Below are 25,606 nucleotides of genomic sequence, written 5' to 3' on the forward strand. Positions count from 1 at the left end.
CCTCCCTCCCCCCCTCCCGTCCTCCCTCCCTCCCAACTTCCCTCCCTCCTTCCCTCTCTCCCTCCCTCCCTCCCTCCCTCCCTTCCTCATTCCTTCCCTCCTCCTCTCCCTCCCTCCCTCTCTCCCTCCCTTCTTCCCTGCCTCCCTCTCCTGTAGTCTCAGCTTCTGAAATCAAATGTACATTCCAGACACTTCTGTGTAACACAATGGTTCTGTTTAAGGATCTCCCCTGGAAGGCTAGAGGAGAAAGCAGCAGCTGCCAAGTTATCTTAAATACTTTGCATGTTGGTAAATACATTTGTAAGTGAGCATTAGATGTCCCGAGTGTTCTGTTCTTCCAGAAACACGTTTCTTCCTTACTGTGGTCCCCTTCCCTTTCCCTTTTCTTTACTCTCTTGAGTTGAGTGTGGTTTGCTGAGTGCCTCTCCTGTGCTGGGCCCTTCCTGGACCAGTCTTTAAAGGGTGAATCCTCCCTTCGCTCTATCATTGCTCTGAGATTGGCTTACTCTCCTCAGGTCCTGGCCTTCCTTTGCCCCTCTTTCGTCTGGTTCTTCCTCAATGAGGCCATTCACTCTCAGGGCTTCAGCTCTCCCTCACATGCCACCATTCCATGCCTACACATTTGTTCGTTCTACTTGAAGATGCTTCTGCTTTGAAGATGATCAAGAGGCTAATGTAATCAGATTGGATTTATCACTGTCCTTTTCATGGACACTGCTGTTCCATGTCCTCCCCTTCCTTGACCACTGTCGTCATAGTCAATGTCATATCTATCCTCTTAGTGTTCAAATACCTAGGCCTAGTCATCACCGGGTATTCTTGGTTCTGACCTCATCATAAGGATGCCATGTAGACAGTGGCAAGTTAGCCACAGAGACTGCATGTAGCTCTGCTTTATCCTGGTCATTGTCCTCAAAACTCTTTCCCTGTGGTCTGTGCTGTGACAGTAATCTTTTAAACACTTGGGCATGGGCTGGACAGGTGAAGAGGACCCAGGTTCAGTTCCCAACACCCACAGGGCAGCTTACAACCATCTGAAATTCCAATTCTAGGGAATCTGATTCCCTTTTCTGGCTTCCTCTGATACCAAGCATGTATGGGGCGCACATGCATATATCCATAGGCATACTCACACACAAAATTAAAAAAAAAATTAAAAATGAATAAGAATGTATACAGCAGGCTGTATTTCTGTAAGGAGACTTAGAGAATAATAACAATGGCTATGTATGCAGAGTTTAGTCATTCCGTTCTTATAGACCGTCCCTGTCTCTGTTACTGGCGGGGTTAATCACAGGTTCTTGACCGTTGCAATACTGTGTTGTTTCGTCTATAAAATGGGGACAATGATGGCTCATTCTTTAGCATTCTGGTGAAGACTGAATGAGAAAACACAAGCTGAGGGCTTAGCCTTGGACCCAGTGTGTGTGTATGTGTGTGTGTGTGTGTGTGTGTGTGTGTGTGTGTGTGTGTATGTGTGTGTATGTATGTGTGTATGTGTTATATCAGTTCACTGAGAGGTCTGTTTATATTATATTAAGCATGAAGCCATTATGAAACCATAAAACATTAAATCCTCTCTTTCTCCTGTTGTTCACCCTCTGCCTATGTTCTCCCCCGGCTCTCTTCTCTTCCTTCCTCTCCTAGCCTGTCCTGCTGTCTTTCTCTGCACTGCTTTCCTGCTCCTCCTCTCTCTTCCAGACAAGCCTCCCTGCCTCTGTCATCTTCCTTCCCCTTACCGGTTCCCGATTTGGAGTCTGGCTCCCCGCATTTGATCCTGCTAACCTCTAACTCCAGTTTTCCTTCCTCCATCTGTGAACATGGGCCATCAGCACGGTCTGGTCAGGAGAGAGACAAGGATGAATTCCTTTAGAATCTCACAGACTGGGGAAAAGAACACAGGAGGATCTTGGGAATAGAGAATACAGAGGTGATGGAGACAAAAAATAGTGATAAACGTTATATAAGAGAATAACTTAATGTTGAAGCATGGTGATTAGACAGGATTAGACAGTTACTCACTTATACATTTGGTTGCATTAGCCATCACTTCACACACACACACACACACACACACACACACACACACACACACAGAGAGAGAGAGAGAGAGAGAGAGAGAGAGAGAGAGAAAGAGAGAGTGAGTGAGTGAGTGAGAGAGAGAGAGAGAGAGAGAGATTGACTTCTATGTTTGTACACTGTGTGAAATCTATGTGCTCCATGATTGTAGATAGCTGCCACTGAAACCGAAGGAGATGGATACATCATTTATACCTTCTGCCCTCTCTCACACTCAGCTGAACTCATGCAGGGCAGAAGCCTGGGTTTCCCCCCTCTCTCTTTCTGGTTTCATTTCCCGTGGTTAAGATTCATTAGGATCTCCCTTGTTCAGAGTCTTAGAGGCTCTAAGGGCCTGCCCTTGAGCTGGCAGACAAAACTGACTATAGCCTGTTGGCCAGGTCTCCATATCCATGGGAAACAGGATCTATGACAGTTTTGCCTTCTCAGCTCCAGGAGCCTGAGGCCTGAGGGAAACAAGAGCCAGAGATTGAGGAAGAACAGGCTCCTTCACACATCCTCCTAGTCTTCCAACTTCAGGCCTTACTGCTTTTGCAGGTGGGGTTCCAAGGTTCACCCAAGCACACATCTGGGAAAGCAAACAACCTAAGGAGCAATAGGAAGAAAACCTAGGGAACAAGTAGAGGAGATTGAGAGAAGTGTAAGAAGAGAGGAGGGGAATGGGGGGGTGTCGGCTGGAGAGGAGGAAGTGGGAGGGGCACTCATCTGTGGAGAGCTTCGCTGTTAACAATGCAATAGCTGAAGGAAGCCATTACATGTTATAGAATCAGAGATTGAATCTTAGGAATACAGGCTGCTCAAAGCAATGTCTATTTCTTTAGCTTATCTAGGTTGGTCAGTAAGTACCAAGACTTACAGAGATTCGCCTTAGGTTCTATTGTCAGGGACTCTCTCTATACAGGAGGAAGCTTTCCCTCTATACAGGAGGAAAGCAGGAGTTCCAGACATCAGAGGACAAGCTTCTAACCCCCCTGCCTCCTAGCCCCAAACAGCTTGGCAGCCTATGGCCAGATAAGACCTTTTGTCTTGTGGAGTTTGGACAGCACTTTAATAGAACACCAGAAACAGATATATCTTTCTGAGGCAGACAAACACTAGTATAGGACATGTATGACACATAGCAAGAATGACAATTTATTAGTTTAAAATGTGTAAAACAACCGCCGAAAGGACCAGATGTTCACTTTAGCATGGCTGGTGTGTTCTTTCCCTGAAGGCTTCTGTGGGAAAGCAATTTATTACCAACAGGTTGCTTGGTGAGTGCAGAATTGGAGCAGGGGGAGTTATCTGTAATAACCTAATTGCTAAATGGACTCCAATCATTAGAGGGAATTTCCAGTTTAATCCTTAGCTCAAGGCACGGAGTCGCTCACACCCAGCTGTGCCCACTTTCACCTTGAGGAGAGCCCTTGCAGAACAGCTATGTGGGGAAGGCATCCTTTTCCCGCCCAGCTGTGTTCCTAGGTGTCCTATTTAGTTATTATTTCAGTCATGAACTCCTTATTTTCTCTGAATCAGTCGGCATCCACCTTTGATTTTTCTGTTTGGGTTTTTTTTTGGATAGTTATCTTTGTGAGCAAGATTCAAAACCTGAACTTGAAATGGAAACCAAAAAAAAAAAAAAAATAGAGGCGTAGCTTAGTGTAAAACAACCAATCAACCAACCAACCATGTGTGTCAAGGAAAGAAAATATTTTTGAAAGTACAACTGAGGTTTTTTCTTTAATATACTTATTTAATTTTAAATGAATATAAGCACACATAATATGTGTGCACGTTAACTTTTTTCTATATTTTCACACTCCCCTTTCATTCACTCATATATATAAATATATATATATATACTTACCTACTGATATCAGCCTTCTATGATCTATCTCCTATTTATTTATTTGAATTATCCATTTATATCAGTCTTCTTTCTATCTATGTATGTCTATTAATCATCTATGTATCATCTATTTATTGATCATCTACTTACCTACTGATATCTATTGGGGTATTTATTTATATCAATCTTCTATCTATCTATCATCTATTTATCTATTTATTGTCATATTTAAGTTACTAGAACTTCCATAGGTGGGAACTACTTTATTGATCCTTTGTGTGAGATGAAGCCAAGGGTAAGTTATGATTTATCCTATAGTAAAAGATATTTTTACCATTTTGTATGATTTGGGGTAGTTTTAAAAAGGGGAAGACATAGTCATGTGACTCTCATCTACTTAGTATTTACATGTGTCTGGATTTCAGAATCCTAAGTTCCTACTTTTAGGGCTAGAGTTTATGTCTCACAAACTTCTGTCACCCAGTTGTGTTTACTATATTTCCTTAGCACTCTAGTGACTCAGTGTTCAACAAGAGTTGACTTTCTCTTTACTCTGACACCTTTCTTGGTGGAGCAGGTGGCATGCAGGGTATTTTGGAGAGTTGTTGAACGTGCAAGACTAAAAACACCCAGGGCTGGCTTGGTGGATAAAGCACTTTCTATATAAGCAAGGGGCCTTGAGTATGGAGCCTCAGAACTTGTAGAGAGCCTGGTGTAGTAGCATGTGTTGGTAATCCCAGTGTTCCTATGGGAAGACAGGAAGTGACGGCTGACTCTCTGGAAGTGTGCAGGCTAGCTGGCCTGGTTTATGCAGTGATGGATAAGAAATCCTGTGTCATTCAAGGTGGAAGGTCAGGTCCAACATCCGAGGTTGACTACTGACATCCACATGTGCACCACGGTACACTCTCATACTCATGTGCCTGAACACACACACACACACACACACACACAGACACACACACACACTAAAAAAAGAGAATGAGGCTATTTCATCTCTCTTAATGACCCAGTCCTTCTATATACCACTATCTCTTAAACACCTTCTTAGATGACAAGAGCATCTAAGGGTGAGGATATTTTGGCGAGGAATAGGGAGAATATTATAGAAATTATAGTACTAAAGGAAGTTTCATTTTCCTCAAGTGTGACTGAAGTCTGCTGCACTGGCCCCAGTCTTCTAAAAACTCTGCCTGTTTGGTCACTGTTATAAGGAAAGGATTGGATTGGATTTAAGAAGAAGTCTTTCTGTTTTTACTATAATGTTGTTTTCGAGATTCAAGCCCTTGAATAAGATACTACTGAGGAAAAAGTTTCTAGAAATCACACAGAAGTAGTTTAATTTGCACAGCAAGGGTGGTGTCACACTCTGAGTTATGGAGTAGAGAATATTTCTATAAGAGTAAAAGTGCTTAAAATTGAAATGGATTTATTCACTATCTTCAAAATAGATGACTTCAAGACACTTTGGAAGGAGACAGTGAGAACCGGAAGTGAATGCATTAGGCTGTTAGGGAATAAAGCGTCTGTGAGGGATATGGCCTTCTTTGACGCATCATCTGATGAGAATTTTGCAAATGAGAAGAATGTGCGGGAAGATTTAAACAGAGAGAAAAGCTGCATGGCTCTTCCACCGTAGCTCCCTTTGTAGTCCGCAGATGTGTTTTGCGTCATCCTTAACACTGGTTATCAGTTAGCACCACCCTCTCAGCCATCTGACAAGCCAACAAGGGATTTTGGTCCTGTGAAAGCAAAGCATGTTGATTTAGTCCCCAGGGACAATTTTCATGACTTAACAAGTTGGCTTAGACTTCTTGATTGGTCTTTCTCTTCTGGCCAGATGGGGCACCAGGAGCACCAGATGTCATTGTCACAGGCGTTATGTGTTCTCCCTCCTGAGGCCATTTAATGTCTGCTCTGGCTCCTTTTGGTGATTATTTCGTGGAACAAAGAAGTGACGATAAAAATGCTGTATATAGTGGAAAGACCTATAATCCCAGCAACCAGGAAGCTGAGGCAGGAGGATTCCAGTGAGTTTGACGCTAGTTTGGGATATATAGAGAGTTACAGACCTTCAGATCCTGTATCAAAATAGATAAACAAGCAAACAATAAATAAAGAAACCAGGAAAAAGTCCCGTGGGTGAGGACTGCTTTGCCTATGGTATTTTTCCAGAGGAAAGACTTACATTAAAAAAAATCCTTTGTATTCTATTAGAAACTGATTGCTTCTTGGGGATAACATCTGAGATGTAAGTAAAATATCCAATAAAAAATTAATTTTAAAAAAAGAAAGAAACTGATTGCTTCAGGGGTAGATATGGTCATTGCCTTTAGCTGTGTGCCCATCAGTGAGTCCACTAGGCTGAAACAGATAGTTCCAAACCCACAGCTACACAGATGCTCCTGGTTAAAACCAGAGAGTCTCAAAACAAAAAGAGAGGCATGATTGTGGGAAAGAGACTTGAAGGGGTGGGGGGAGCATGGCAGGGGTGAGAAGGAAATAAGGAAAGGTTGGGGTGACCAAATGTTTATAACAAATCTAACTGACAAGAACACTCCTCCTGAGAATCTACTGAGAATCTGCAGTTCCCGAGGTTCTCCTCCAATTTCCGCCCACTCCGCCCTTCTTTCCCATGTTCTTCAACTTGCTATGATACCAAATGCGCTCATCCTGTTTGGTCCTAATCTGCGTTAAGGGTGTTTAGGAGATAGCCATATATAGAAGACAGGGGATAGCAAGAGAGATGAAATACCCCCCAAACCCCTGGAGCCTCAAATAGGGATGACAAATCAAAGCCACTCTGGTGCTTGAGTCCTAGAAAGAATAATCGGTAAGAGAGGAGGACTTTTTAGCACGTGTATGTCCTCGCTCCATTTCTTAGGAAAATAGAAAGCATTGTTCATTCATGCTCAATAAATACATGGAGTAATACTGTGAGCCAGGCATGTGTCAGATGTCAGGAGTAAAACCATTGGCCAGATGAGGAGGTTCCTGTGCCACTGGAGTTTGAGAAATAATGAGAAGGACAATGTAGTAGACAAATACAGCCTAGAATGCCATTGACTCTGAGATGAACTGTACCAGGTTTTGTGGAACACATAGGAAGTGGCTCGTGGAGGAAGTGCCATGTGAGTTAATATATGAGGTGAAGAGGGTGGGACCGTGGTTACATGGCTATAAGTATAGGGAAGAGGATTCATGAAGGTCCCCAGATGGAAAAAAGCTAAGCTGAGTATTTCTGAAGTGCAGACACGAGGAGCAAACAGAGGAGTGTGGGAAGTGAAGGAAGGTGGGAGAAACAAGGTAAGACGCATGAGCAGAAACAAGATGGTAGAAGCCTTAGCTGATGTGTTAATCTTTTCTTCCCTAAGGCTAACGTGAGGTCTTCTGGGTTTCTTAGCAGGGTCATGACATGATGGCATTTCCCTTTAAGGAGGATGTCTGCAGTTTTGATGTGACAGTGGTCTATAACTTTCCAACTTCCTGGACCAAGACAGGCTTGTGAGGATAAGCACAGAGGAAGAATGATCTATGGTCAGCCGAAATGTCCTAGATGACACCCACTGCCTAGGCAGGGATGTGGATAGAGAGGAGGGATGGTCTGGGCAGCCTTGGAACCAATGCATGGAAAGTGTACAGGAGGGAACAGGGGAGTTTCCAGTGGGTTATAATTACTCCTGCTTCTGGTAGCACATGGCAGCAATAACCAAGGTGTGTGCTTACACTCATCAGTTTTACTAATCTGGGCACTAGGAAAGTCTAGATTCCTACTGTCAGCGCCTCTTTTTGTCAGGCACTCTCCAGGGTGGTAACAGGGAGACAAATGGATGGTTTCCGGTGTTTTGGACACCAAGGGACCCATATTAGAACCATGGGGATTAATGAACTTCCTTTTAAACGTCTTTTCTTGTAACTGCTAGGCCAAACGTTCCTCTTATTTGGTGTCTGTGCGGCTGACCACATAGCACTTCTTTCAGTACACTCCGTACGTTCTGCGTGTAACTTGTCTGAGCAGGAAGCAGATGCATCATTTCTCTTTCTAACCAACAGAATGCCGCCAATTCCATATGCCTGCTTGCTTTGCCACTTGTTTGCAAAGCTTCATGTGCTCATTCCCATGGGTTATGAATGTTGTGTGTAATCTGTTTGTGCATTTGCTCATTTTGGATCTTTGGTAGGGTTTAGCTCATAAAAAATTAGGCCACATGCAGAAAAAAGATAATAATGGTATTACTTTAGTGTGTTGGGTAGCAGCCAAGAGAAGGATGTATATATGGATAAGTAAGTAGAAAATTTTGGGTTGTGGTGAGTTGCAGCCTGGTTAATAATTCCATGTTATATATAGCTCCCACATCTAGGAGAGTTATCAGCTCAGGCTGTGGGGAGGGTCTAGCATATTCCAGTAAATGGCTGATGCTTGTATAACCCTAAGATATTCCAATTGCTGATGTTTGGGATGAGTTAGAAAAGTTAATTAAAATTTTATGCCAAATCCAGTGCACATGTATGTGCTTACCTGGGGTTGCCATAAAGCCTTCACTGGGAAGTTCAAAAATTTCACTGTGATGTAACATAGTCTGCTGAGAAAAGCTGACAAATTAGCAGGAGTGAGAAAATGCTATGACCTTTGGTGACCAGTCACTAATAATTCTGGGTACCAGGAGGAAGACCCAAAGACAGATCCAGCATGAACAATCCATTTTTTTGTGGGCTGTTTCAGTGAAGCAGAGAGAGTCCTATGGCCCTTTGATGGGATAGAAAGGCTCAGAGCCAACAAGAGATGATGAAGTAGAGGATTCCCACAAGAACTATCTGTCCAGATTCTTCTTAGGACTCTCATTTGTGGCATTTTTTTCCACTGGGGTGTGGAATTGGACACTTTAAACAATGGGGAGAGAGGGGGTCTTAGGACCTATAATCAAAAATATGTCAGAGGACTTCTTCATGGAGGGTTCTATCCAGAAATATGGGGGAGGTGTTAGGGGGAGCAGTTTAGCTTTTAAAGCCAGATTTGAGGGAGAAGAACTCTGGGTTCTATGACCCACCTTAGGGAGGAGGAATTCTAACTTCTGAGACTTCTTTGAGCTGCAGGGAAGAGGATGAGAGCTCAGAGAGCAGAAGGAGGCCAGAGACAAGTATTGCTTCAAGGCTTTCACTTTGAAATATGGTATTTCTGAACCCCAATATATTTGTAATACAAACATTCATTTTTTATGGCACAGAATTATTATCATCTGGTTAGCTTTAAGCATTTTAATCTAGACTTATTGTTCTTTATTCTGTCAGCAACTTTTTATCAACTTTTTATCTTTTTATCTGTCAGCAAATTTTTATAGAAAGACTGTTGAAGAGGGTTAATATAAAGATATTGAGCATCTTTCAAATACTGATGTGTGTTTCTCTCTCTCTCTCTCTTTAAAATGTAGGCCAACACACATGACGTGGTGAAAACTCAGGGTGATGATGTTCTGCAATAAGAAGAAGCTAGTTGGTAAGGCTTGAATTCTTCAGATGACATAAAACAATAGGAACTGTAATCTTATTTTATATTGGAAGTGTGATTCATTCAGGAAACACATGCACTGCTTGTAAGTTAAAAGAGCTTTGACAATTGTGTTTACTCATGGACCTTCTGAGGGCTTGTGAAACAAAACCCAGAAGTTTCTAAGCTCTTACTAAGTTCCTTTGTGTGTTGCTGTGGTTGCTCTCTGGGAATCCCCAGCCACCTTCTGATCTCTGTCAATTTGATTTTGCTTATTTTGAGGTAAATAGAAATGACATAATATAGTACATTCTCTTTCATCAAGGTTCTTCTACTTAGTGAAAAGGTTTTGCTGTCGATCCGTGTGGTTGTGTTGATCTGTGTGGCTGTGTCTCTGTGTGGCTTTGTACCTCTGTGATTGGGTCGGATCTGTGGGTTGTTCTTCATTTTTTTCACTTCAAAGCAATGTTTGGTTGCAGGAATACATGAATACTTAAAACTGGTTGAGATAACAGAAACACACTTTTTTCTGTGTTTGTTTGTTTTAGTAACTAGTCTTCTGAAAATAGGTTGAGTATACTTTCCCTGAGGTATTTGGGACCAGAAGTACTTCTGGGTTTAGATTTTGTTTGTTTTTTAGTTTTTAGATTTGGGAATATTTTCATAGATCTTTTCTGATTGAGTACTCCTACCCTGGAAATGCAAAAATCTGAAATTCTCCAGAAATCTCAAAGTTTTAAATATCATGCCAGTGTTCAAAAAAGATTGAGACTTTAGATCCTTTTATGCTTCAGAATTTTAGGCTGGGGTGCCCCACTTGCAGTAGTGTTCAGTTTCAGAGAGTGTCCTGGTCTGGGTTCTATTGCTGTGATGAGACACCGTGCCCATGGCAATTCTTACAGGGAAAGCATTTAGTGGAGGCTTGTTTCAGAGGGTTAGTCCATTATCATCATGGGGGTAGCATTGTGGTATGCAGGTAGACATGATGCTGGAGAAGGAGGTGAGCATTCTATGCAGGCAACAGGAAGAGAGCCACTGGGCCTGCCTTGGGCTTTTGAAACCTCAAAGATCACCCTCAGTGACACACTTCTTCAAACAAGGCCATACCTTCTAATTCTTCTCTAGTAGTCCAGTTCTCTGGTTTAAATATATGAGCCCATGGGGTCCATTCTTATTCAAACCACCACAGAGAGTATTCAGTTTTCATTTTATCTTAGTCAGTCAATGACAACTACTATGCAGTTTTTCCTTCAGTGAACGTTCTACATCTTATTACTAAGATTACTAAGATTTCTTCATATTTTTGACTATAGTGTTTAAAGGTAAAAGGTAGAATTTGAATTTATATGCTCTCTCCTTCTGGTGACATCTCTGGCAGATGGTTGGCTCCTGTATCCACAATTACCTCATGATGCATAGATTCCCTTGTTGGACACATTGCAACATTCAGACTCATAATAAGCTGAATTCTGTCCCAGTGTAGTGTCTATTTGCAGATTTTATTTATGCTGTGGTGTGTGTGTGTGTGTGTGTGTGTGTGTGTGTGTGTGTGAAGGGGATCTGTTGACATTCCAGATGACAATCTAAGACTCTAGAATTCTAGAATTCTTCCCATTTTTTCATTGTCATATGAAAGACTACACAAACCACTGTTACAGTTGTTGTAGTGTAAACATGAGGTCAACCAGCTTAAATGTGGCTACTTCCAACAAGACCTGGTGTTGCAAGTCTTTGTTATGTTAAGACCATTGTCCAAAATCCAGGTCTAATTCTACCGATATTTGAAACAGTTTCTGTGTACACATGAATGTAGACATAGAAAAAGTGGGAAAAACTTTATACTTTATTAAAATGAGGAGGGGGGAGGAAAAGAGGAGACTAGTGTTTTGTTTGGAAGGGGTATGATTCAAAGTACATCTAGAGTACTGTATTTGATGAAGGAGGCCCATACCTTCCCTCTCTCTGTTCTTGTACCTGGGTAGATCCATCTGAAGTTTCTTAGTCACTTTTGCAAAATAGCATTCACCATCTCCACCCTCCCAGACTCACTGCCAAGCCTTTGTCATCAGTGAGGCAGGCCCGTGTTTCAAATCTGACCCCACTGCATCATCTTTCTCTGGTTTTGCTTCGTTATTTGTAAGTGAGGTTGGGAATAACATGTCCTTAATACCATCATTTTGAAGATTCCAGAGATAATGTCTGTGAAATCCTTTGGTTGCATCTAGATTTTAGCAGGTGCTCAATAAACATCAGCTCTTGCCATTATTGTTATAGCAAACGTTAAGACTCCAGTTATGAATCATGTGTAGAAAACAACACAACAGGGGCTTATGTAAAGATTTTATTTGTAATTTATAGAATCCAGTTCAGGTATACTAGAAGGACGAATTTGCTCTGAAGCTGTAGCAGCCATGGAGGGAATAAAACTTCCAATAAACTGAATTTTCTGACTCTTTGGACTGGATGAACACATCTACATTGGCTTATCAAAGAGGAAAACAAACCCCAAGCCCTTTAGCATTTGTTTGAACCACCCAACTTGCTTTCCAAGCTCTTTTGTGAGGACACACACACAGACATACACACACAGACATACACACAGACACACACACACATACACACAGACACACACAGAAACACACACACATACATAGAGACATACACACAGACACACACACATATACACACACAGACACACATATACACACACACAGACACATACACACAATTGTGGGAACACTTCTTTTTCTGGCTTTAATTCTATTCACTTTTCTTTTTTTCTTAGATATTTTATTTACATTTCAGATGTGATGCCCTTTCCCCATTTCCCTCCCACCCAGGAACTCCCTATCCCATCCCTTCTCCTCTTGCTTTTATGAGGATGTGCCCCCACCTGCCCACCCTCTCCCACCTCCCCACCCATGAATTCCCTGACACTGGGGCATCCAACCTTCAGTAGACCAAGGACTTCCTCTCCTACCTATGCCCAACAATGCCATCCTCCCCTACATATACAGCTGAAGCCATGGGTCTCTCCCTAAGTGCTCCCAGGCTGGTGGTTTAGATCCTGGGAGCTCTGGTTGGTTGGTATTGTTGCTCTCCTTATGGGGCCACAAACTCTTTCAGCTCCTTCAGTCTTTTCTCTCACTCCTCTATTGGGAACCCCATGATCAGTTCAATGGTTAGCTGTGAGCATCCCTCTCTGTATATATCAGGCTATGGCAGACCTCTAAGGAGACAGCTATATCAGGCTCCTGTCAGCATGCACTTCCTGGCATTCACATCAGCATCTGCCTTTGGTGACTGCACATGGGATGGATACCCAGGTGGGACAGTCTCTAGACAACCCCTCCTTCAGTTTCTGTCCTACACATTTTCTCCATATTTGCTCCCATGAGTATTTTATTACTCCTTCTAAGGAGGACCAAAGCACCCACACTGGTCTTTCTTCTTCATGAGATTCATGTGGTCTGTGAGTCGTATCTTGGATATTGAGAGCTTCTGGGCTAATATCCAACTATTAGTGAGTGCATACCATATGTGTCCTTTTGTGATTGGGTTACCTCACTCAGGATGATATTTTCTAGTTCCCTCCATTTGCCTAAGAATTTCATGAATTCATTGTTTTTAAAAGCTGAGTAATATTTCATTGTGTAAATGTTACCACATTTTCTGCATCCATTTCTCTGTTGAAGGACATCTGGGTTCTTTCCAGCTTCTGGCTATTATAAATAAGGCTGCTATGAACATAGTGGAGCATGTGTCCTTGTTATATGTTGGAGCATCTTCTGGGTATATGCCCAGGAATGGTATAGCTGGGTCCTCAGGTAATTTTATGTCCAATTTTCTGAGGAACCACCAGACTGATTTCCAGAGTGGTTGTACCAGCTTGCAATACCACCAACAATGAAAGGGTGTTCCTCTTTCTCCACATCCTCACCAGCATCTGCTATCACCTGAGTTTTTGATCTTAGCCATTCTGACTGGTGTGATGTGGAATCTCAGGGTTGTTTTGATTTACATTTCCCTGATGACTAAGAATGCTGAACATTTCTTTAGGTGCTTCTTGGCCATTTGAGTTTTTTCAGCTGATAACTCTTTGTTTAGCTCTGTACCTCATTTTTAATAGGGTTATTTGATTGTCTCATGTCTAATTTCTTGAGTTCCTTGTATATATTGGATATTAACCCTCTATCAGATGTAGGATTGGTAAAGGTCTTTCCCCAATCTGTTGGTTGCCACTTTGTCCTATTGACAGTGTCCTTTGCCTTACAGAAGCTTTGCAGTTTTATGAGGTCCAATTTGTCAATTCCTGATCTTAGAGCATAAGCCATTGGTGTTCTGTTCAGGAACTTTTCCCCTGTGCCCAGGTATTCACGGTTCTTCCTCACCTTCTCTTCTGTTAGTTTCAGTGTATCTGGTTTTATGTGAAGGTCCTTTATCCACTTGGACTTGAGCTTTGTACAAGGAGATAAGAATGGATCAATTTGCATTCTTCTACATGCTGACCTCCAGTTGAACCAGTACCATTTGTTGAAAATGCTGTCCTTTTTCCACTGAACAGTTTTAGCTCCTTTGTCAAAGATCAAGTGACCATAGATGTGTGGGTTCATTTCTGGTTCTTCAATTCTATTCCATTGATCTTCCTGCCTGTCTCTGTACCAATACCATGCAGTTTTTATCACTATTTCTCTGTAGTATAGCTTGAGTTCAGGGATGGTGATTCCCCCAGAAGTTCTTTTATTGTTGAGACTAGTTCTCGATATCCTGGGTTTTTTTTGTTATTCCAAATGAATTTGCAAATTGCTCTTTCTATTTCTATGAAGAATTTAGTTGGAATTTTGATGAGGATTGCACTGAATCTGTAGATGGCTTTTGGCAAGATGGCCATCTTTACTATATTAATCCTGCCAATCCATAAGCATGGGAGATCTTTCCATCTTCTGAGACCTTTTTTGATTTCTTTCTTCAGAGACTTCAAATTTTTCTCATGCAGATCTTTCACTTGCTTGGCTAGATTCACACCAAGGTATTTTATATTATTTGTGACTATTGTAAAGAGTGTCATTTCCTTAGTTTCTTTCTCAGCCCGTTTATCCTTCAAGTAGAGGAAGGCTACTGATTTGTTTGAGTTGATTTTATAACCAGCCACTTTGCTGAAGTTGTTTATCAGGTTTAGGAGTTCTCTGGTGGAAGTTTTGGGGCCACTTAAGTATACTATCATATCATCTGAGATATTGAAATTTTGACTTCTTCTTTTCCTATTTGTATCCCTTTGACTTCTTTTCGTCGTCTAATTGCCCTGGCTAGGACTTCCAGTACCATATTGAATAGGTAGGGAGAGAGTGGGTAGCCTTATCTAGTCCCTGACTTTAGTGGGATTGCTTCAAGTTTCTCTCCATTTAGTTTGATGTTGGCTACTGGCTTGCTGTATATTGCTTTTACTATGTTTAGGTGTGGGCCTTGAATTCCTGATCTTTCCATTTAAATGTCAGTTAATCACAGAAGTCACCAGTCACTGCTGCATCTCATCAGGAACCCTCTGCTCAGGGTACATTTCTCTGTTGTATCAGTGTGTCCCTGGAGTCAAATCGGAAAGTCTGGATGTTGGGCTCATTGACTTAAAGCTCTCCCGCTCACTATCCTTCTCTGCCTTTAGATTAGGCTTCCAGTCAACAAGATTTTGACAAAAGAAAGAAAATTAAGGAAGGGAAAGGCCTAAGTTATTGATTTAGTTTGAGGGAATATTCTGAAATTACCCTCCCCAAACCCTTCCCCCCCAACCTAACCTTGTCTGTCTTGCCTCTTCCCACCTGAGGGCTTTTTTTTGTTTTGTTTTGTTTTTCCCTAGTCTGATTCTTGTTTTATAGCTCTTAAAATCAGTGTCGGTGAAATAGCATCTTAAATTTATTTAAGCTGTCCCAGCAAATAGTATTCTAGAGGTCCTTCTCCCCTTCTGTATTTGTCTTTCGTGGTTTGACAATGTCTTCCCACTTCCACTTCCAAGCATAATCAACGTGTTGTTTTTTTTTTAAAAAAGCAACTGACAGTGAGTGGATTTAATAAGTCATTAGCTCCATCAGATAATTACTTCTTGGGGTTAGGGTGGGATTGGGGACTATAAGGTAAGTATCCTTCGTCAAGGTTGAAGGTACCATTGTTTCCACTGATTTCTAAGAGCCACTCCCGCTCCTTATTTGGTCACTGTGGAGAAGGAAACAAGCACAGGGTGCAGAGACAAGGGCTCTTCCAGCGTTGCAGTGCTAATCTATTTGAGGAAAACATCACATATTATTGGCCTTTTCAAATTTTTGGGGTAAAGATTATTTTATTTTACTTTAGTTTTGTTGTTCTTTGTTTTAAATATATATTTATGTATATGTAAATATATCTTATGCTTACATATGTGCACATGCCACAGTGCATGTGAGAAGGTCACAGGAGATATGTGTGTGTGTGCATGTGTTTTGTTTGTATGTTCGGTGCCTGTGGAGACCAGAAGAGAGCATTAGATCTCCTGGAATTGGGAGTTACACATGGCTGTGAGCAGCCATATTACTTCTGGGAATCAAACCCAGGTCCTCTGCAAGAACAGCAAGTGCTCTTAACCACTGAGCTATCTTTCCTGCACCAGAGTGACGGCTATTCCTGTCATCTACATGGAGCAGGGCTTTGAAGGCATTCCCTATTTTCATATTCTGAAGTGGGATCAGAACCAAGTCTAAAAGAATTCTTCCTTTTCTGTGGTACCTTTTGGAATCACTAAGATACTTGATGTCCTGTCCAGCCACACGCCTCTGCTAGTTTTCTCAATGATCACAAACACACAAACCTAATCATCATCTTGACGTGTGTCATGTGCATCTTATATTCAGCCAGCAGCATGGCAGAGCAGCTCATCAGCTGTTTTCTAGGATGTTCAATTCAGCATAAGTGAAGTTGAGCAAAAACAACTGGGGTGATTGTTTGAAGGGCACTAAGCCCATTTATTCATCTGAATACCCCAAATACATTACTCGATTAAGTTGGATGAGCAGAAAATGAGGGCAAAAGTCCTTCGGGGTTGTTTGGGATGATATCCTTTGATCTGTTATGAAACATCTCATGAGAAGTGTGTTTTTTGGTTGTTGGTCTTAGCAGATTGTTTCATGTAATTTTAAAAATGATGCTTGCTCCTTGCCCAGTGCCTCGGGCCCGCACTATGCTCCAAGATCAGCCTCTAGCAATGGCTGTCTTACTCAGCCCTCATGGCCAAGCTGCCCTGGTCTCACTCAGCTCCGTCAAACCGTCAAATCACCAGCTCTGAGGCTTTTCCCATAAATGCCAGGAACTGTGCTCCCTCTCTGATAGCCAACCACCCCGCAGCTAGCTCCACCAATGTCTTCCCTGGCTGTTCCTTTTCTCCTTCCCACCTGAGTCTGCACAAATGGAAAACACCAGATAGTTCGAACGCTTTAAAATCAGCCCAATAACACAACTGTTGGGTGTAGAATTTATTGCCCTAGACTCATCAGCTGTCCTATATCAGAATTCCGCCGGTGGCTGAGGCCACCACCTGTTCTAGTTGCCCCAAGGCCTTACATGGCATCCATCTTCCATTCCCCAAGGCCTGCCCAAAAAGTCTTCTCTTCATCTCATCCCTTCCTCTTCCACCTGGGACCCGGAAATCTCACCTTTTTCTCTTTGCCCAGTGATTGGCTTCCACCATCTTTATTGACCCAATCAAGAACCAATTAGGGAAACAATACCTTCATTTACAGCAGACTGTAAAGTAAAAATCAATAGTGGGGCTGGTGAGATGGCTCAGTGGTAAATGTGCTTGCAGTACAGGCCTAGTGATCTAAGTTTGGTCCCTGGTACCCATGTACACCTATGAACAGAGAACTGACTCTACAAAGTTGTCCTGTGGCCTTCTTGCATACACTGTGGCACGTAGATACACTCACGCACACACCACGTACACAATAATTAAAAAACAAACTGAAAAGGCAACAGGCAGTTTGTCTGTAGAACTGGGGGCTCACCTTGAGTAGACACGTGGGTCATGGCTTTGGTTGGCCACCATCTTTGCTTCTGTGTTTTCTATATACCATATTGCTATTGAATTTTAAGCTGTTATTTTTTTGTTACACATTCTTAAGTGATTGGCTTGGAAATGACCGAAATCAGCAAGCCCATTTTCCTGGGTTCTGATTGGAATCTGGCGGGCTTTTCACTCTGAAGACTGACATCTTACTCTGGGTGAGAAGAAGTCCTGTGCATTTGATCGTTTCCTCTTGTTTACTTTCTACATTCTCTTCTTGGTTTTCTTTTGCAAAATTTCCTTCATCTTAAAATTTTGATATACATTTAAATCAAGTTTTTTCAATTATATCTGTTCTAGTTCATCCATTAGATGTATATTCCAGAGGGCTGGGGAGGTGGGTCAACACTTAAGAATACTGGTTGCTCTTGTAGAGGACCTGGGTTTGATTTCCAGCACCCACACGGTGGCTCACAACTGTAACTCCAGTTCCCAAGGACCTGATGCCCTCTTCCAGCCTTTGTAAGCTTCTGCATGTGGATGGTACACATAAACTCACACCAGTGCATGCACACATACATATAAAAGAGTAAAGGTTTTTTTCCAGGTTCTTTATCTTTTCTTTTTTTTTCTCTTTCCTTTCATTGTTCATATTGTCCTGCTTTTGTTTCATTAATATCATGTGTGCCCGCATATATTTAAGGCACTAAGTAGAATTAAAAAGAAAACTCGGCTTATTCACCCACCTTCCCAGCATCCTCTCTTTCCCTTGGAAGATGCTTTTGAAGTGGTAATATATCATTCAAACCTAGATCCTTTCTGCCACTGCTGAAGTTGGTACCTGAGACCTTATGTATACTGGGTAAGGTATCTACTGTTCAGTTACATTCCCAGTTGCAAACAGAGACACTTTGAGAACAAAAAAGGTCCCTGATAATTACCTTGCAAACACGATCCGTGCAAAATGGCACGGTCACTGTTCGTAACACGCTCTCAACCCTTGTACCTCTGTCTGGATCTGAGCTTGCCCTTGGCCTCCATGGGAGGAACGCTCTTCTCATGTGATTGGCTGGAGTTGCTTCTGTTTTTTTTCACATTGACTCCTCCTGCTTTCTAGTTTATTATCTAAACTTTCCTCAAAATTAATGGCCTTCTCCTGACAATATTTTTCCTCTTCTGCACATATTTTCCGTAACTTCATCGGGACATGAGAAGGCATCTGTTTGCCATCTTAATTTCTTTACATCTTTTATTAACACATGTTGACCTACTCTCTTTGGAGCCAGAAAAACTTGGTGATTAATTATAGAGGTGTGGGGTGCTTCTGTAAATCCTACACCCTCTGGTTACCATATCTGGAAAAAGCTCAGGAAACAAGAACTATTCAAGTTTAAATCATTGCATGTCAGAGAAGACACTCCCAATGGGAATTCTTATAGGGGATTTGTGTCTAGCTTCCTCTTCCAGGATAGGACTATTCTGTTGTACACCATAGCAACATATGGAAGAAAGCTGATTTTTGCAAAGATAATTGAGGCCTAGTGTAGCCTAGCTAAGGGCAGAGAACTGTAAAGGTTTAGAGTCAAAGCTAGGATATTTTAGAATTTAATGAAAAGATTCCAAAATCTGCCAGAATTAATTCATGAAAACTTAGTTGATAAAGACAATAATCACCAAAAATACAGGCACAATGATTAAGACTCAATCCCAAGGATGTAGAAGCAAGAAAAGGGCTTCCTGGATCTAACCAGGTCTTGTGTGAGATCAGTATTTGATTATTTAGGGAGAGCTGGTGGGAATCTATTAGAATACAACTATGGAAGACATATATGGCTCAGCCAGTGAAGGCACTTGCCACACAGACTTGGTGGCCTGAGTTTGATCCCTGAACCCATGTAAAGGTAGGAGAAGAGAGTGCACAGCACTGTCCCCCAACCTCCAGAGTTATGCTGTGCAATACAGCTGTCTCCTCATACCATACACTCACATGCAGAATATTAATAAGATTTAAAATATTTTAGAATGTGTCTATCTATAATTCTAGGTGGATAATTCCTTCTTGGTTTGTAGGGTCAAGGTTGTGGTATTGGAATAAGTACAGTTTGCTGCAGAACTATAGAATTGTGCCCTTGGATGTGGACTCTGAAGATGACGGTCCTTTGGGTATGCATTATATAAGCCGAGGGCCAATAACCATTCCAATGTGTACATTCAGTTTTTCACTTAGAGCTGAAGCCTCTAAGTCTCTTGCAGTATGTTAATGGCCCAGGTTATTTCTCGACATTTGGAAAGAGCCCTTCGCACCCCCTCACAATAATACCCACTACTGTTGATTTTTTTTTTTTTTGTGACAGAGTGATTTCTTTTTTTCTCTTTCTTGATTTGTGTTAAGGTGATAATTTATCTCTCTGTTAGTGAGATGAGCCAATTAAAGCCAGATTAGATTATATATTAAAGGCAGGTTTATTGAGAAGCTACTCTCAGGCGGGTGAGTTCACTGGCCTCAAGGAGGGAAGGAAGAGAGAGGCGAGGGGGAAAAGAGAGAAAGAGTGCAGGGGGAGGGAGAGAGAGTGAGAGAGAGAAAGAGAGAATCAAAGTGTCTGGATTAGATAGGGAAGAGCCTCTGTGGGAAGGGCAGCCCAGACCCTGGGCTGGAAAGTTCAAGTTGGGGAAGGGTATGCCAGGTAGGGACTGAGGGATGCTAGGAAAACCTGGAAGCGAGGTCTGCTTTGGTATGTGAGGTATGTACCTCACTCCTTTGTCCTGGGATCCAAAACCAGACAGTGGGGTGAGCCAAAGGAGAGTTCTGAGGGAATATCGTTTTTACAGTTTGTGATGTCTGGCATGGGGTGCCATTAAGTATGCTTCTTTCCTTCTTCAGCACTCATGTCTTGTTGCCTTCCTTGAAAGCATTCTTCTCTTCCTTAAGAACCTGCCTCTTCCTCTATACCTACTAAATTTGAAACTTTGTCACTTTCAGAGAACTATGGAGTCTAGGGACCCTCAAGCCAGATGTTTGGGTCATTTACCATGCAAGCCCACTGTTGACCTCTGGCAGTTACTTTGCAGACTCCCCCAGAGCTTTCATTATTTGATCTCAAGCTCTTGATATTGTCTGTAGCAGCTTTCTGGTAAGCACAAGACCAGAGCATGCCATCTTACTACAGCGGATACATGGTCAGTGTTCTTGGAACCATCTTCTCTTTGACAATTTTAATTTCTGCATTGTCACAAATTTAGGCTGGTCTGCTTATTTATTGTGTGTGCTGCTATATATACTTCTTTCAGAAGAGATTTATCTCATTGGCTACACCTACCGAAGGCTCTTAATCACGTGACATGCCTTTTAGAAATACTACCTTTTGGTCTGTGGACATAAAGCATAAGGTCAGTGACTTAACTGACACTACAGATATGATTTTATTTGGCTGAGATGTAGTGTGTGTGTGTGTGTTGAAGAAAATCATTTTCAAGTTATGTTTGGCTTTTACTGAGTCTTTCTCTTTTAGAAATGACATGAAGTTAAGAGAAAGGGCTGTAGGCTTTGATTTTTTTTAAAACCTACTTTTAGTAAACCAGAAATTTTCACTTCAAAGGGTCTGAGTTGATGTACACTAGAAGAACTAGAAGAACTTCACAGAAATCAAAGTGATTCCAGTGAAGTCACTTTTACAAGTTATACCTGTTTCTGAGGGTTTAACATTGAAACTCATTCCTTATTTTTCTTTCTTTTAGAAGTGGAGCGGGTGGTGAAAGCCAATGACCGTGACTACAACGAGAAGTTCCAGTATGCGGTGAGTGAGTACCCAGCACAGCATGTTGGGGGCGGCTTTACTCAGAGCCAGTGGTAGGATTCATGCCTTCATAGAACCTCACGGCAATGAGAAGCTTTCCTTGTCGGTCAGTCTTAAAACGCTGCCTGTACCATGTGCTTTTACATGTACTTCTCCTCTGTTCTAACAGCTCGGTGGGCAGGGGAAGATAATAGAATACATTCTTTCTCAAGAATTTATGCATAGGTCATTTTGATGTCCACTTAGGTAGTAAAATGTCCTGGAAAAGTACTAGAATAGGCTATTAACATATCGGTTGATGAGAAAATGAGGGTGAATTTGAGCATTTTCTCTAAGCAACTTTTGGGAAATGTGGAAAAACATATGCAGGATGAGGTTCCTAATGCTGAATGACTGTTTATAAAGCAGGCAGTGAGAACCATTAGTTCAAATGTTCACGCAGATGTTGTCCATGGAGGGAGAGTTTTGGTCAAAGAACACTAGTATTTTGTCTCTATTGGCAGGTCATTGGCAGAGTATTTCAGTGCACCAACACTGCAATTCAGTGCTGTGGAACACTTAGCAGAGGTCCCCACCAGCTCTTCTTTCATCCTGTGTGGTAGCCATATAGACCTGCAATTGGTTTCCATTCAGAGTCTGGAACTTGTTTCTCTGACTGGTTTCTCACCGTGAAAGAATGTATTGAGACTCTAACTTTATTCATCAATCTTGTGTCTGTCTGTCTTTCTGTCTAGGTCAGAGGACAATTTGTGAAAGCTTGCTCTCTCCTTCCATCTTGCAGGTCTCTGGGAGAACTCAGGTTGTTAGGCCCTGTGGCAGGTGCCTTTACCCACTGAGCTATCCATATTTATATATTTTAAAATTTTGGGGGAAAATCTGTTATATATAACTTTTTGTGGGGATAACTATGTATTTAAGTAACTAGCTGCATTTAATTGGGCCAGTGTTTAACAAGTACTTTTACTCTGTGAGTATAAGCAAAGCCATATTTTGTAAGATTACACAGCTTTTTTCTCTGTTTTTTTAAAAATGTAACCTATGAGGTATTTCAATCATAAATGTATGGAAGAAAACATGACCCTCTTGAACCCACCACCCAGGCAGAGTAAGCATTAACAGTTTGCCATACATGTTTCAGATCTGTCCTTTAAAGCCAATAGCATATTAATGATGCAGTAAGGATATGAACAAAAACTACAAATGAGTGGCTATGCTTTTTGTTGGTTTCTACTAGCACCAAGGTGTTATAACAGTAACCTGGGGCCTGAGCACAGTCTATATGGCTGTTTTGGACTGAAGATGTATCAAGGAGAAGCAAAATCCATTAAGCTGGCAGAGCTAAGGACAACAGAAACTTGCAGTGAGAAGCTGCAAGTGTGGGTCATAGAGATTCATCTCTAGTGGGCAGTGATACAGCGTGGAGGGGCCTGAGGCGGCTGGCCTTTACTGGGCTCTCCAGCAGAATGTGAGCTGTAGCTCTCTCAGTCTCACTGGGGCTAATTAAGGGCAATGACTTCATAGAGCCATTGTGAGGGCTAAGGCATGAAAGTACATAGTGACTAGGAGTTAGTCTCTGTACACGTAGGGTTGAACCTATGATTGTTTACTAACTGGAATACCCCTTTAAGGTAGGCAACTCCCTTAGGTGTTTTCTCAATCTTGCCCAGCTTTAATGGAAATGTATTTGGAGGGATCCCAGGAAAAATGAACATATTTATTAGAGAGACATTCCTACCAAAACACAGAGAAGAAAACAATAATAAACTCAGTCCTTTTATGGGAGAGATGAAAGAAGAATTCTCAAGTGTGGTGGAAAGAGCGCCTGGGGCTAAGACGGGAACTATAGTTTGAACCTTTTCTCTCAGGACTAGCTTGTGATCTGATTGGTTTATTCCTCTGAGAATCATATATTTCACCTACAACTTGTGAGGAACTTTCTGTTAGGGTTGCTTACTGAAGGATCAAATTAGATAATTTTAACAAAATATTTGACAATAATAACAATCATATCTATTACAGTGGTTCTCAACTTTTCTAATACTGTGTCCCTTCAATACGGTACCTCGTGTTGTGGTGACACCCAATTATAAGGTATTTTCATTGCTACTTCATAACTGTAATTTTGCTACTGTTATGAATTATAATGTAAATATCTGTGTTTTCCAATAGTTTTAGGTGACCACTGTGAAAGAGTTGTTCAACCCCAAATGGGTCTTGACCCACAGGTTGAGGACTACTGGTCTATCAGATGCTTCTTGTGAACCATCTTTAATTATGGATTTTTCTCTTAAACCTGATGGATCTGTGGGCAGGTTCCACCGTGAGTTTGAGAGTCTCTATAGGGCAGTGATAGGGTATGCTATCACAGTGGTGGTAAGAAAATACATAGGCTTGTGAACTACTTACAGCAGATATCATGTTCCATGATGAAAAACCATGAGATGCCAAAAGTCTCATGACAAACTGTGCACTATACAGTTGTGGAGAAGGAAGGGTATTGTATGACAAGAGAACAGTGTCTGTGGGTGTGGAGCTTCCTCCTTAGATGAGCCAATCTGAAAGAATGCTAACCCAATGAAGTACTTGCCAGCTTCCTGTTCTATTTAAGGCATCAGCAAAGGCAGGACATTTTTCTTCAGCCTCTTTGTGGATCACGACAGACACTCGGTTGATAGTGAAGGCAAGAATGGTAACAATGACTGTTTAACACTCACGATGCTTACCAACTAAAGGTTATGGTCCTACATGTATTACTAAATTACCACATTAGCATATGTGATCTTCTGACACCAAGTACTTTGATTGTCTCGTTATATGTAAGAAGACACTGAGGCATAAAATAGTCCATGTAAGTGACTTTCTCAAATTTATATAGATAGAATCTATTGGTCCTGCTGTGAGGTGATTGGCATATATTCCAGTCTTCCAGAGCATCCACCCAGATGAAGGAAATGGGGTGGTGTCTAGTAACCCATCACAATCAAGCAATTTGATGGTGGGAAGGCTGAGACTACATATGGCTGGTTTCCAGTCTGTGATTTTGTGCATGGTTAGCATGTCCTTCTTTTGAACATGAAAACAACAAACAAACAAACAGAAAAACAAGTGTAGGGTTAACTATTTCATTTTTATTTCAATACAGGCTCTGATAATGTTAACCTTGGCAAGTTAAAAACTTGTTTTTGGAAGGTGCTGGGCATTGAAGTTGGGACTGTGCTTCTGCCAGGCAGTACTCTATACTGAGCTACATCCACAGCTCAACTGACCTATTTATTCTCTAAAGATGAAGGAAGGTAGAAGGATATAGATTTTACAAAACAAGGGTTGGCCTCACTTTAGACCTGTACATATGACTAGGGGAGGAAAACAGTCATCTAAACTCAGATAAATGATGCAAAGCCATGAGCATTAAGCCTGCCTAAGCAAGCTTATTGAAGCTATCAAAGGGCAGGATTTCAATACAGCAAGGACTGTTGTTTATCAACAAACTGTAAACTGCAAAGCACATAGCAAGACATAGCCTAGGCCTAGAAAGCAATTACAAGCACCTTTGAGAGTTACAGGATTTAGAATATAAACAAAACGACAATGGTAATGGCTCTAATTTTTATTGATTGGTAAACATGACACTGAGAATGGAAAGGTGGGAAATGTAAAATCATGTGGGGAGTTTCAGAGTGCCAAGAAATAGAGGATGAAGTTGGACTGGCAAGCAGAGGGGAGAGTGCTAAGGGCGAGGACGTTCACCTCATCGGAAGGTGCCCTTGATTAATAATTAGACAATAATAGAAGTAATAAACAATTATATTAAAATTGGCTGGGCTGTTGGGATGGTTCAGCAGGTAATGGCACTTGCTGCTAAGCCTGACAGCCTAAGTTTCAGCCCATTGGAAGGATAAAACTGATTTCTGCAAATTGTCTTCTGACTCCCACATGTGTTTAGTGGTATGTGCTCCTCTCTCCATACAAATAAATAAATAAACAAACAAACAAATAAATAAATAATAGAAATTTAAAGTACATTAATGTTAAAAATGTTTAGTTATGTAAGCTAAGAACTTAAAATGCACGGTAGAAATAATGAACCGCTTGTAGTGATAATAAAGTGTAGATGTTGGGGATGTGAGAAGACTGTGTTTGAGAGCACTTGCTACTGTTCCAGAGGATACACAGCTCACTAGAGTCTGTAACTCCTGCTGTATGGCATCTGCCGTCAGAAACACCTGTACACACACACACACACACACACACACACACACACAGAGGCACACACAGGCACACACATAGACACACACACACACAGGCACACACACAGACACATACACAGACACACACACGCACAGACACACACACACACACAGAGGCACACACACATAGACACACAGACACAGACA

General features: G+C 41.6%; 1 protein-coding gene across 1 annotated transcript in view; it reads left to right on the top strand.

The window, feature by feature from the left end:
* Atp8b4 (ATPase phospholipid transporting 8B4 (putative)) overlaps positions 1-25,606 on the top strand; it is a 166,684-nt gene that overhangs the window by 1,455 nt on the left and 139,623 nt on the right. The window contains 2 exon segments of the mRNA XM_028755546.1: positions 9,340-9,404; positions 21,154-21,212. Coding sequence (XP_028611379.1) covers positions 9,374-9,404; positions 21,154-21,212 — 90 coding nt within the window. The 5' untranslated portion in view covers positions 9,340-9,373.

This window comes from Grammomys surdaster, unplaced genomic scaffold (genome assembly GCF_004785775.1).
Source record: "Grammomys surdaster isolate TR1022 unplaced genomic scaffold, NIH_TR_1.0 129, whole genome shotgun sequence".
NCBI lineage: Eukaryota > Metazoa > Chordata > Mammalia > Rodentia > Muridae > Grammomys > Grammomys surdaster.